Below are 14,231 nucleotides of genomic sequence, written 5' to 3'. Positions count from 1 at the left end.
GCTCTCGCTGGATCCGCTCCTCTGCTATCAACGAGAGGAACGTCTGTACTTCCTCAACAGACAACGAAACAAAAAGGTTAAAAGGTTAAAAAAGGTGGGCTCGTTCAAAACAGTTGCGTTCGATCCTTCGCTGGCTGTGCTGATTTAAATCTAGCGGTTCTGTTGTGTTTGTGTCACAAGTTCAGTGACGCAGGTAGTGACAATTCTCTCCGGCCAATCCGTGATCAGCAGAGTTTACACGTCACGTTTTGGTAACGGTACGGTTCACTTGGAACCTCAACCGAGGTGGTACTAAAAAAAGTACCAGGTACCAGGTACTGTACCCAGTGGAAAACCCCCCAAGAGTGAACCGTACCGAGCCGTACCACGCAGTGGAAAAGCGCCATTTATTGCATCAAAATTTGTTAATACTTTACTATATTTAAGGATGGATAATTTTATCAGTTGTTTATTGCAACAATACATAACTACAATAACTTTGTCTAGTGCTCTTATTAAAGTTTATAGCATGATTTGTGAAAATGTAACTATACTGAAGTATCCTGTCAGCAAAAACCTGTCCATGGGCTTTTTTGATTGCTTTCAGTTTAAGTGCCGGTGCAGTGTTGCCAGATATTGATACTAAAACAAACAAAAAACTAAAAAGAAAAAAGAAATAAAAAGAAATTATTTCCAATCTTTTGCAAATATGGTAAGATAACGATATTGCTGACTCTAAACTGCAACTTCCTACTTTATTAACTTTCTACAGTGTTAAATTAAGAGGAAAAGACAAGTCAAAAAATGCTTATAATAGCTGGATCAGGCTGCGCCTGCGCCCTCACTCACAACTCTCTCAAGCCTCGTTCACTCCGCCAGCGTATCGCAGCGAATCCAGTGATTATTTTCATACAGGGACACTAAACATTCTTGCAAACTGTCTAAACTGAATTATACATGTCATGCAGGCATTCATATGAGGAGTTTAACAGCAAATTAGTAATTCAAAGAACCAATTTTATTTTTGAACATGAAAAATTTACCGAGGTCCGGACCTCGGTGGCCTCATAGCTGGTTACGGGCTTGTAGGTACTTCCATAGTAGGAAAAAAAAAATACTATGATAGTTAATGTCTGTACAAAGTGGCCTGTTTACAAACTTTCTTCAAAATTTCTTTGTGTTCAGCAGTACAAAAATGTATACAGGCTTGGAACAACCTGTGGGTAACAACCTTTTCTGTAAATTACAAAATGTTCTTTTTGGGTGAACTAACACTTTAGTTTATTTCATGGAGCTCTTACCTAATGAGGTGAAGATCTGAATCAGGTTTGTTGAATAAGGGAGACATACAACATGCAGAGCGGTGGGTCCACAGGACAGGGATTGAAAATAACTGGCATAATGTGTCTAAATGTTCCTTTTGGACTCTAACTGATTGCACGTGTTCACTTGCATTATATTGACCTACAGCTCTCGGATATCCATGTACAACTTTGTTTGTGTTCTAATGAAGTCAGTCAGTCACATAGCTTGATTTGACTGAGGGTGTATCAGCAAATTTTATTTAATTTTATTTTTTTAAGTTTGTGGAGTGGGGGGTGAGGATTTTTAATGGCGTTTTCCTTTCACTGTAATACACAAAGCATGATATCAACTGGTTTTGTTTGGCACATATTGGGTTAAGATGTGTTATATGTGTTATTATGCATTTATCATTTCACATTGTAATTAGTGGGGGTTTTTTTCCCTTGTTTATTTAATCTAATTTGTTTGTGCTTTTTTTCAGTGCTGCACCAGTATTGAAGGCCATCTCAGCAGGAGGGAGGGCCACCAGCCATTCCTACTGAGATCAGGAAGGATTAAGGGCAGGATCAACCACTTTTACGTCGTTGTGGACAAGCGCCTCATCCCTTGCGTTGGAACCAGCTCCTTGAGTGCCTTTGAACTTTTTAAAGTTCACTGTCTTCAACCTGTTCTACGAGGAAGCCCTGGTGTCAAAAGCCAACAGCTTGTTCTACAGGCCTTTTGAGCTGCAGTGTTTATATGGGTCAGATGATGGTGAATATAGTGTACCTTTTGTGTTGGTGTAATAGTTACATCTGTGTTAAAAATAAAATTTAAAACTGATACAGCGTTGACTTTTTTTTCTTTTTTTTTACACTGAATGCACAGGTATTTTTAGTCGAATACAGATTACACTTAATTACCGGGTTTGTATTTTGTATGAACACTATATTAGTGTGGAAATAAGTCTCTTGGTGTTAAGATATTGACACACGTAGTGTAGTTTCAATTAACTCTATGCAAGTGCAAAAAAAAGTAACACTATTTAAAGTGTTAGTTTAACTCTATTTAGTGTGGACCTATATAAACCCCTAAAAAGTGTTAATTTTCTCACTGTGAGTGTTAATTTAACACTTTCAAATTTGCTGTGCTAGTTATAGCTATTTTTATGTTTGGCCTATTATAGCACCACACAGTGGCCAAACTCCACGATTATTGTCATGTGACCTCAGATTGAGGTCTTACATACGCACATCGAGTTTGGTGTAAATATCTCATTCTGTTAAAAAGTTATAGCTATTTTAGTAAAAGTGGCCCCACCTGTTTCGAACGTTTTGGCATCCCTTTGCGACAGTGAGTCAAACTCAACTTTTTTTTTTTTTTTTTGGTTAATTATCAATATTTACTCTCCAGAGATTTTTTCTGCACTGATTGGGTGAAAACCCTAGTTTGAAAAAGTAGGTTTTTCAACAAATTTAAAATAGCCGAAATCCACAAATCCACATGTGTTTTGTTTTCATCTTGAGCGAAGGCCATTCCCATGATATGAGACACTTAAGTCTGCAACAAGTGGTTTAGGAGTTATGAGCAATTTCATACTTTTGGTCACTGTAGTGCCCCCATCAGGCTGATCTGGGCGAGCCTTGGTGACGTAGATGGGGTAGGTACTACCATCCCTCCAAGTTTCAGGTCTCGACGCCTTACAGTTTGGTATGCCCGATCAATTTTAGGTCAGAATAGTGATCTTTGAAAATCTTAACTATTACAATAGGGTTTCAGCACTACACGTTTGAACCTCTTAATTATTAAATGTTTCTTAAATGTTTAAGAAAAAATACTTTACAACTGTAAAGAAAATGTTTCACTCTGAAACATGAAGCACACACACATATACACACACATACATACACATTAGGGGTGTAACGGTACATATATTAGTATCGAAAATTTTTGGTACGGGTCTTTCGGTTTGGTACACATGTGTACTGAACAAATACAGCGTTGTTTTTAAGCACTGCACGAATGGATCTTCATTGAAAACTTCCAGTTTCATATATTGTTACTTTTGATAAGAAATAAAGTCTCATCTTTCAAATTATGTCTTTTTTTTTCAGAAAATTCAAACAATAAATGCTGTTTTGATTTGTCGTGACATCGCTGTATGAAACTTCAAACCAGTGTGGTGCCTTTGTTCAAACGGCAGCGCGATCATCTCTTCCTCTTTACTACTAGTTTTAACGCGAAATAAACATGAATGAACATCTCATGCCTCATATAATCGCTCAATCAGTGTTTAGACCGCGGAAAGACGGCAATAAAACAGCTTCTAAACAAAATGTCACGTAGCATTTCATTTACCTCAGGCAGGTCATCAGTGTCCACAGCTCATTAGTGTGCTATTAATGAAGTCTAGAGAGGAGCATTTTGCAAAATATTAGACTATATAATCATTACATTTGATTTCACCTGTTAGTGATGTCTTAATGTTTAAATAATGTTGTTATGAAACAAGTTTCAGCCACTGTGTAAATGATCATATTTCAACAACAAATTAATTTTTTATAATCTAGCAGTTAATTTAAAAACTGCATTATTTGCAATTTACATGTTTTGCACAAATTTTTTTTAAGTTGAGTGTTGATTATTATATTTAAAAATAAATAGTAATTATATTTAAGTTTGGGCTCTGTTGTTAATTGTAACCTTACAGTAATGTAAAAGGGCTCCCTATAGTTTAGAGCAGAATCTAAGGTAGATTTTTATCCCTAAGCAAATTTTTATTATAATTAAATTTATTTAAAGAAAGAGCAAGTTGTTCAGTAAACAACTGTTTAATATTAAAAAATGCAATTTTATATTTAGTCTTCCCCCTGCTGTACCTGAAACCGCACCGAACCGTGATGTCAAAACCGAGGTATGTTTGTCATCATGTTTGACCATCAAAAAACCATCATGTTTGTGCACCGTTACACCTCTAATATATATATATATATAATTTTTTTTTTATAAATCACGGCCTCGATTAATTCGATTAATTGTGCAGCCCTAGTAGCATATTTAATTTGTTTGTAAATTGAAAGCACTGTTTACTTCATCACTTTGATAAAAGAGTGTGTATGCACTGCGGTGTGTGGACTGTGTGCACATAATAACACAGTTTAACTTTTTTAAAACTTCCCATTATGTGTGTGGCAAAGTTTATATATCAGGTCCCTCATAATCTGGATGGTGTAAATGTTTTTCTGTGTGTGTGTGTGTGTGTGTGTGTGTGTTACATATACTGTATAAACAAAATTATGAAGCATGACAGATTAGAGATATTTATCTGTTTTACATGCTATTGCAAGCTATCAATGGCTTTCAAAAAGTGGTGAGGACTGAATCAACTTCAAAGTCAAAGTCAAAAGATCACACCAGCAAGTTTTGACGATATTATGGTCTCGGTTGATATGGCTCGGGTGCCTTCTTCAATTGAAGTCTATAGGATTTTTCCGTCCAACAAGTTCAAACATAAAAGAGTAATAGCACATCTTTTCTATCATGTGTGTTACATATATTCTGATATCAGGAACAACACAATGCTATTGGAGTCTGGTTTCACCATATTAGAAGACACATCCTACATTACTGGAGCCTTTGAAATTGAGATAAAGCATTGCAGGAATTCTACTGGCTGAGTGGGACAATTTTGTTTTAAAGAAACAAGCTGTAAGGAAGGGTGAGTCAACCTAGAGAAGGATGCCACTCATGTATTTGTGCACATTCATGTATGGTTTTCCCTATATTTCTGTTTTTTATTTGCAGTGTTTTGAAAGGTTTTTATTCTAATATTTATATTTTATTCTATTTCAATTTCAAAAGGTTATTTAATTCTATTTCAATTAACAAATTAAATTCAATTTATTTTTATTTTAATAGCTAAAAAACACTGAAGGGAACGAAGTTGGAGAAAATTGTCTGGAGTAAAATGTGTAATGTGGTCAGTAATGCTCACTGTGTGTTTATCTGTCACATTTGTATTATAGCTTTTTGTGCTTCAGCACCCATGTCACCCAACACCTGGAAACAGATTCTCCAGATCAGCCAGACACAGGCTGCTCATTCAAGAGGGTGTCTAATGTCAAAGGCTAGGTTTGTGTGTGTGTGTGTTCTCTCACAAGTTGCGGTGTGTCCTGCAGCAGTGGTAGGAGCGTGGCCTCCAGGATGGCAGTCTGCTCTGAGCTGAGCCCCTGCCACAGAGACAACAGTAGGATGAGGAGGTGAGTGGCGCTCCGCAAACGTGTAAAAGCTTGGATCAAACGCTCCCGGTTGTCTTCTGCTGCATCTGCTAATGCTATAACCTGACACAGAGACAGACAGAGAGAGAGAGTTTCAAGTTAAGGGTACAACTAAATGAATTGATGTCCTGACTTTACAGGCTTCATGATTAACGTCTTATATTACATTTTTTTCTATGTAAAATAAACAAAAATTATATTTAGCAAAAAAAATTAAGCTTATTTTTAGGACTTTTAAGATGCATTGCAATATTATTTTGATGACAATTAGAGTACGCACATTATGCTCCACCTCGTATCTTTAATAAAGAAGAGTTTGCAAGAGTTTCTTTGAAATCACCTTTATTGTCAGAGGTAATTCCCATGAGATTATCATTACTGTAGCAGTATTTAGCACTACTTAGAAGTCACGAAAATGAGAATGCGCAATCATCCTAAAACATAATGTCATAATGCAAAGACTTCACTGTCTTTTGGAGTTTGGAGATTTTGGAGTTAAATATATCCTGGATATAGTCTGTAAAATTCACCCTAAGACGTCTCTTGTCATAAGCAATCTGAAAAATTAAGCAGGTCTTGGTGTGGGGTAGAGTGAACCATTAGTGTTTCGCTTAATGATTTTTTTCCTTTCTTCCTTTTTTTAATACAGTTCAATGAAAAGTGGGATATGAGAGGCTGTTGAAAGAGAGAAATGAGTAAAGATAAACAGAACAAGGCAAAAGGGGAAAAAACATAAGAAACAGTGCTCCACAACATCAAAAGACAGCAAAAAAGTCCAAGCATAGTACTTACTGACTAACGTTTGCTAAAAATTAGCCCATCATTCAGGCCTGATAAAGTTATGCTCTTGGAGAGCAGACCTCACCTGCACAGTCAATCATATTTTGCCTGAAACCACAAAGCACAGAGCACAAAAAACACACTGAAACAGTGTCTGAGAGAGACAACTGCTATTAAAGATCAGTGTGTATTGATAAAAAGGTCTGAACAGCCAATCTAAATAGACCTTCAGTGAAGGAGCTTTTGTGAGTGAGAGTACAAGAGTTGATTGATGCCAGCTGGGCAAAAACAAAATCACAAAGAACTACTAAATGAAGAAGAGAAAGTCCTAGGTAAACACCCTTGAGAAAAGATGGCAGTTCTTGAACTTTCTCAGTGAAGAACAGTATATTCAAATGCTGAATTTTAGTTCAGGAAGAGAATAATACAAACTTTTTTCTTTATCTATTTAAGTGCCTTATTCAAAGTAGAAAATAAAATAAAAAAAATGTAGAAACAGGAAGTGGGTTTTCATTATGTACAATGTTAAGTATCACTTAAGATGAGTTAGATTAGAAACCAAACCACTATCTTGAAGAGCTCAAATTTGCTGTTGGTTAAAAAAGAACAGACATGAAACAGCTGGCAGAACCGTTAGACCCATCAGTGTGGTCACCACTTACCCATGGGCACATTCTACAAAAATTATATACTCTAAAATTACCCCAAACCATTTTGAAATGTAACATTTTAAGCCCAAAACAAACCCCAGCCAATGCAAAAGACAGGCAAGAAAATGCTTTATTCCCCGAGGGATGTAGCCAAATACGAAGAGACAGAAATATCTGTGCAGTCAGGATAAACAGATTTTAAAAAAATAAATTTTTATAGTTGTTTGTGGGATGTCATTAGTCAGTGGTCTTGTTCATACCCTCAGGAGAAAGAGAACTGTCGAAATACAGCACTTTACTGCTGAAGCTCTCATCATCAGACTTGAGTACCAAAATAACATGAAACTCTTGAAAAAGCATCAGCAACACGGTCTGGAGCCATAGAGCCCATCTGCCTGATAGTGGTGAAGAGCAGGGGCATCATGCACATTTGAGGGGCCACAAGTGGAAGCCCCTTTGGTCTCCTGGGCACTCTTTTTAAAAACAACACAGTGACTTTTCAGTTGGGTGTAAATCAACTGAAGCTACCAAATTTAGATTTAAGATTACTGCCACTAAAATGAAAAACTACAATTATGCATAATTAATTTTCAAAGAAAGTATTTATTTATTTTTTCTAAAATCTCAGAGGGCATGTGCCCCTCTGTTTGAATGGACGTGGCACTTTTGGTGAAGAGCATAAGTTTCCATGGGTGAATCTCACAAAATCTTAAGAACGTTACAGTCAAATTTTGCATGTGATCAATATTTACATTATTAATAAAACATAAATATTATAATGTTGATTTGACCACAAAAATATCTTAAAAGAAAAGTCTGGCCACAATGAAATACTAGTGAAATATTATTGCAATTTTAAATAACTGTGTTTTCTAATTTTATATATTTTAAAATGTATTTTATTTCTGTGATGTAAAGCTGAATTTTCAGCAGCCATTACTCCAATCTTCAGTGTCACATGCTCCTTCAGAAATCATTCTAATATACTGATTTGCTTCTCAAGAAACATTTTTTCGTAATATCAGTGTTGAAAACGGTTGAACCATGAAGCAATTTTTTCACGATTCTTTGAAGAACAGAAAAAACTATTGGAAATAGAAATCTTTTATAACAATGCACTGTAAATGTCTTTACTATTATTTTAGATACATTTTAAACATCCTTGCTGAATAAAACTATTAATTTCTTTAAAAAATAAACACATCTTGAACAGTAGTGTACAAATACAGTATATGGAAGACCTGCCATATCTACAATTTTCACTATGAAGACACTATGTATTAAAACACATTTATAGCAAAAATACAAACGTAGCACACTGATGTAACTGCTCCATAAAAATAATTTATTGCGGCAACGTTTCGACCATCAGGTCTTCGTCAGGCACAAATTACGTGAAATGGTCCAACTCTTTATAAGTAACAGGTGATCATTCTAATTAGACACATTCAATCACTTTGCAGGTACACTCCCACAAGAAAACAGAGAGAGAGAGAAAGAGAGAGAGAGAGAGAGAGAGAGAGAGAGAGAGAGAGAGAGAGAGAGAGAGAGAGAGAGAGAGAGAGAGAGAGAGAGAGAGAGAGAGAGAGAGAGAGAGAGAGAGAGAGAGAGAGAGAGAGAGAGAGAGAGAGAGAGAGAGAGAAAACCCGCAGTAAACTCGAATAAATACACAAATCAATACAGGTCAAATACAAATCTTAAACTCGAAAAAACTAACAAATCAATTCAGATCAATAATCACTCAAAATATTCAAACAATACTGAAGACAGATGAAAAAATACACACAATCCTATAGAAAAGGCTTAATATCAAAATCTTCATTCAACCCAAAAGGTGACAACGTATTTAGAGTATAAATCCAAAAACATTCCCTTTGTAAAAGTTTCCTCTCAAAATCCCCCCCCAATGGTTTTTGTACCTTCTCTATACCGATATACTGTAAGGCACTAACATTCTGTCCCACTTTGTTAAGATGAGATGCTATAGGACTGCGTTCAACTCCCGTCCTAATATTACTCCGATGTTCAGTAATGCGGGTGCGTAATGATCTAGAAGTTTTACCAACGTAAGCGAGACCACACAGACAACGAATAAGATAAATCACATGTGTAGATGAACAAGTAATTGCACCGCGTATCAGTATGTTACGACCAGTGTGTGGATGGCTGAAAGATTTACATTTATATGTAAAAGTACACTGGGCACAATTGCCGCATCTATAATTACCAGGAGGAAGAGTAAGAGTGACAGGTTTCACTACACTAGATGGGAACTCCGATCTTACAAGCATGTCACGCAGGTTACTTTGACGTTTAAAAACCAAATGGGGGCCATCCTTGAAAACATGAGACAATTTAGAATCACTAGAAATAATATGCCAATGCCTGTAAATAACCTTACGAAATTCTGCACCTAATGCTGAATACCTAACCGAACAAATAAGGCTATTGCCTAGTTGTGTTTTATTGCTCGTAGCACGTAGGCACTGTGTTTGAGATCTATCATCAAATTTACTCTTAGCTTCTTCTATCCATTCCCTACGATAACCACGATGTAGAAATCTTGAAGTCAAATCAGCGGACCATCGAGAGTAAGACTCTTCAGTGCTACACACTCTGCACACATGCTTAAACTGGCTAATAGGCAGGCTTTTAATAAGAGGTTTTGGATGGAAACTATCACCTCTTAAAATCGTATTACGATCTGTTGGTTTACGATAAAATTCAGTTTGAAGTTTACCCTCAGAAATGTGTACCTTTACATCAAGAAAACTGATATTCTCTGTATCACACTCCATAGTAAATTTCAAGTGTTCAGTTCTAGAGTTGAGATAATTCAAAAACAGCAACAATTCAGCGGGTGTAGAATTCGTTATCATAAAGATGTCATCAATGTACCGTTTATAAAACATTATCTTAGGTAAAAAAGAATTTGATTAATTTAAAATGAACTCATTTTCAAATACACCCATATACAAGCAGGCATAATTTGGTGCCATTTTACTGCCCATTGCTGTTCCCTTCACTTGTATGTAGTAATCATTTTGAAACCGAAAGTAATTATTAGTCAAAACAATGTTTATAAGATCCAGCAAACATGCTGTACTAGGTTTTTACTCCACTCTGTCTTTGTTTTAGAAACTGTTCCACCGCCTGTAAGCCATCCTCATGAGGGATGTTGGTATATAGACTCTGAACATCAAGTGTAGCGAGAAGAACAGCATCGACAGAAAAATCAACAGCATACAATGATTCAATAAAATCCATAGAATCTCGTACACAACTCTCTCGCAATGATATTACGCAGCGCCTGAAAATAGTCCCCAAAAACTCAACTGTTTAACTCTAGGGAAGTTGGAAAATTAGCCTATTTTCAAAAATAGTGGAGTGTTCCTTTAAGACATAACAGATTATGTTTGCGTGAATACTTAAATACTGTAATTAAATACTGTATATGTGTATATTTATCGGGATTGCTCGCAGTCGGAAGTGCCTTTATGTGGGCGGGTGCTTCGGATGACAGTCAGCCAAGAAGCGAGCAGAGAAAAGGTACTCCTCTCAGAAAACGTACAAATAAAGATTATTTTAGATGTTTAATTACTATTTGGAGCATTGGAATCGCTAGACGATGGCTTAATGAACTAATTTTTTTGAAAACCTCAAATTCGACTAAAATCTACATTTTTACTTTTATTGCGTGTAGCTCAAAAATAGCCTGTGCGTATTCGGACTCATTTTGCCAGCACGGGTCACAAATGCTATAGTTGGTTACTGAATGTGTGTAAAAATGGCTCCTGTGTGGAGGGAAAGCTGGGAGGTTGATGGCACAGAGATATGAATCTGTACCAGCAAGCGATCCTAGACAGTTACCATTGTTGTTTTTAGTCATGGCGCAGAGATTACATTGAGATGGATAAAGAAATGCTGGCAAAGACAATTCTTGTTTATAAACTCATCCACTGAAGAGAGTTGAGTAAGACTAAGGATATGATAGAATCTGGCAACCCATAGAGACAACTAAGATGCCTTATCAGCTGGCTCAGATCTGATAAATATGCCACTCCGTGTCTCTTTTGTTCTGTCTTCCTGGGAAAATTGTTCATTATTGACCTTTTCCCTCACTTCTCCATGGGTGAAACCATTACAGTGAGAGACGTCCTGTAGGATGCTCCACACTTCCATTCCACTCCAGAAAACTGAAGAAAGCTTCTGCCTGGCTGATGAGAACAGTTTTTTATACATTTCTCATTGCAAAGCTGCAGAAATGCTATAACTTTCTGTCCACAAAAATGTTTGAAATGCTTAATAAGCAATTCAAACTCTGAGCACCTGAAAATTGTTTATTGTAAACCAAGCAGCTAAAAACACTTTATGAGTTGTATATTCGCTTTTAAACACACAATGCATTTCAACGAATGAGCAACAGACAAACATTGCTTCTTGCACGTTTCGCAACACCTTTAAAGTGAAATGGTCAAGTGGTGTTCAGTTTTGTGTGAAACAGATAAATCTGGCCATGTTTTACTATTGTTGATGTACGTATCATGGCATTTTGGAAACTGAAAAAATTGAAAAAAGGAAATAACGTACCACCTACACTAAACCCTACCCTAAACCTAACCAATAGTGTTAACAAAAGCAAATGTGAGATAAAAACACATTTTCCGCATTTTAGCCTGCTTCTACGAGTCTTTGAACTATTTTAGCTTGACTTGTGTTTCACAGGACTCAGGTGTTCAAGTGCAACGCTGTACCAGGTGAGCTGCCAAGCAAGTTTACCACATCAGCAAAGACATGCTTACATATGAAGCTGGTAACATGATGCAAATGTCAGTATGTATGTTTACAAATTATGCACTATGACAAAACAGTTTTGAGGTTATAACACAGTATTGTGCAAGGAACCACAAAAAAATTAATATTTTTTTATGACTCAATAATTTTCCTCAGTAATTAGAATGTGTAAAAAGGAATAAAAGTCGCTTTACTGCCTCTATTGTTCAATTCAGTAGCAAACTCTACATTTTATGTATAGGTAAGTTTTTGGAATTTTGCAAAAGTGTAGGTAGAGGCACATTTTTCCAATGAGCTTAGGTCGAGAAAAACAATACACTGTATTGTCAAACATTTGCTATGTGAGTGGAAAACACCACAGTCACCTGGTTTGCATTAATGAGTTCTGGAGTACCCCAGGGATCTGTCCTGGGACCCTTTCCATTCCACCATAACACGACAGGCTTGCAGTGTGATATTTAACCCTATTTATACTAAAATTCAATGCCTTTTGTATTTGTTTTATTCACTTATTTTAGACAGATAGTTTCATACACAAACAGCCATGCAACATCTGCAGCGTCTTACTAGAGCTCGATGGCTATCGCCACTGAATTGTCACAGGATCTTACAAACAAGTTCATGATGTTTCTGCCCTGTTAGAGATAGCTGAAAGTATTGCTATTGTGGAGTTGAACTTCACCATAGAGCAACAGCAACTTCTCCAAAAAATATCACAGTACATCTGTCCCCAGTATATTGCACTCTAACACGCAATACTAACTTTTTCTCTCTGAAAAGAATCTCAGCTCAAGAGATTTTTATTACTAGCTTCCTCAAAACCAAACATAACCATGTGTCAAACTGGACATCTGCTCAATGCCACTGGATTTTGGAGCTGTGAAAACACATTCTCTGTCCAAAACTGCTCTTGGAGGACCAACGTCCTACAGAGTTTAGCTCCAACTTGCCCCAACACAACTGCATGGAAGTTTCTAGTAAGCCTAAAGACTTTGATAAACTGGTTTAGGTGTGTTAAATTGGGGTTAGAGCCCTCCAAGAGCAGGATTGGACACCACTGCTCGAACCAAATGAAGAATCACACTTCATAATATGTCTTACAAGTGTATCTCAGTTTGACAAACACAACTGCAACACTACCTGCTCTGTGGTTCTCATGTGTTCAGTCACAATTTAGTATAGGGAAACCATGGCTTTAAACCACACAATGACATTCTAGATGATTCTGAATGTTTTGGTGGCATTGCTATGGATATGACCCTTTTCTCTTTCACGCTTCATATCAAAACAAATAATGGAGATCTTAACTGGTCTCAATGCCATGAAAACCCTGCTGCCACATAATGGAGTATGTATGTAAAGCAAGTGGCATGAAAAGCTTAATACAATTTGGAATTAAGTACTTAAACTCATTCAACTTCTATCAAGCAATTGAAGAAAGAAGACCAACATTTGGGTAAGATTTCAGGAATAGATGGTACAGTTGTTTGTGTATTCATGGCTAGGTTATTCACGGTTCCATATATAGAAGCCATGAGTCTACAAACAGCCCTTTCATTACTGTGAGCTTTCTCTAGTCATTTCAGCAGACACAATCCAACAGTCTGTAATCAACAGTTAAACCTCACCTCCCAGGCAGAAACCAGCCCACCTCCATACACTGACCCCCCTGAAGTAACGACAACCTGTCATTTATACTCACGAAAATAAAACCAGGAGAAAGACAGGAACTATATGCAGGCTGTGGACAAAATAATAGAAACATGGGAGCTGAATCATGAAAGAGTTCATGAAAAAGTTACTGTTATTGGAATACTTAATAACAACTGCAAATGCAGCCGCAAAGATTAGTTGCATAAAATGTATTGTTAATTATCTGCTTTCATCAGCACTAAAAGAATTATGAATGTTAAGACATTAATATGTTTGAGTTTTCAATGCAACTTGAGGCAATGAGTTCTCAAGTTATCAAATAGCTAGAGACTATAACGCTGGTACATCAGTCGCATAAACCTCAAGACTAGTTAATGTGTCTGGAATTACAGCCAGTCAATCCAGAAAAAGTAATAAGTCTCTACATTAGTTCCTGCATCTGCACAGGTTTACATTTGCCAGATAAAGGAATAGTTTTTCTTAAAATATCATGATTTCTACATTCCCCAGAACAGGCATCAATCACTCATCAAAAAAATTGGATGATAAAAAATTAGATGGATGAAAATAAAATGGAATGAGACCACTGGGTAAGGAAGCTGGGTTGATTTGACCTAACTGTAACCCAACGGTAATGGGTTAGGATGCAGATACCACGTTGTCTAAGCATGTTTGCAGTGCTCTTGATGTAACTGAAGCAGAAAAGAAAGAGAACTTTGAAATTGCCTGTTGTGAGGAACATGTTCTTTGAAATCTGGATGGTTTTGTCTGAGTTTTTTTTTTCTCTCATACCAAAATCACTTGAGCAATGACT

At 36.5% G+C, this 14,231-nt stretch overlaps 1 protein-coding gene across 1 annotated transcript in view; it reads right to left on the bottom strand.

Moving 5' to 3' along the window:
- The window catches only part of LOC107697278 (protein PTHB1-like), a 160,258-nt gene that overhangs the window by 86,845 nt on the left and 59,182 nt on the right, over nt 1-14,231 (bottom strand). The window contains exon 20 of the mRNA XM_016497998.1: nt 5,421-5,603. Coding sequence (XP_016353484.1) covers nt 5,421-5,603 — 183 coding nt within the window. The remainder of the gene's footprint in view (nt 1-5,420; nt 5,604-14,231) is intronic.

Source organism: Sinocyclocheilus anshuiensis, unplaced genomic scaffold, assembly GCF_001515605.1.
Source record: "Sinocyclocheilus anshuiensis isolate Anshui unplaced genomic scaffold, SAMN03320099.WGS_v1.1 scaffold979, whole genome shotgun sequence".
Lineage (NCBI taxonomy): Eukaryota > Metazoa > Chordata > Actinopteri > Cypriniformes > Cyprinidae > Sinocyclocheilus > Sinocyclocheilus anshuiensis.
This window is presented reverse-complemented; position numbering and strand designations above follow the sequence as displayed.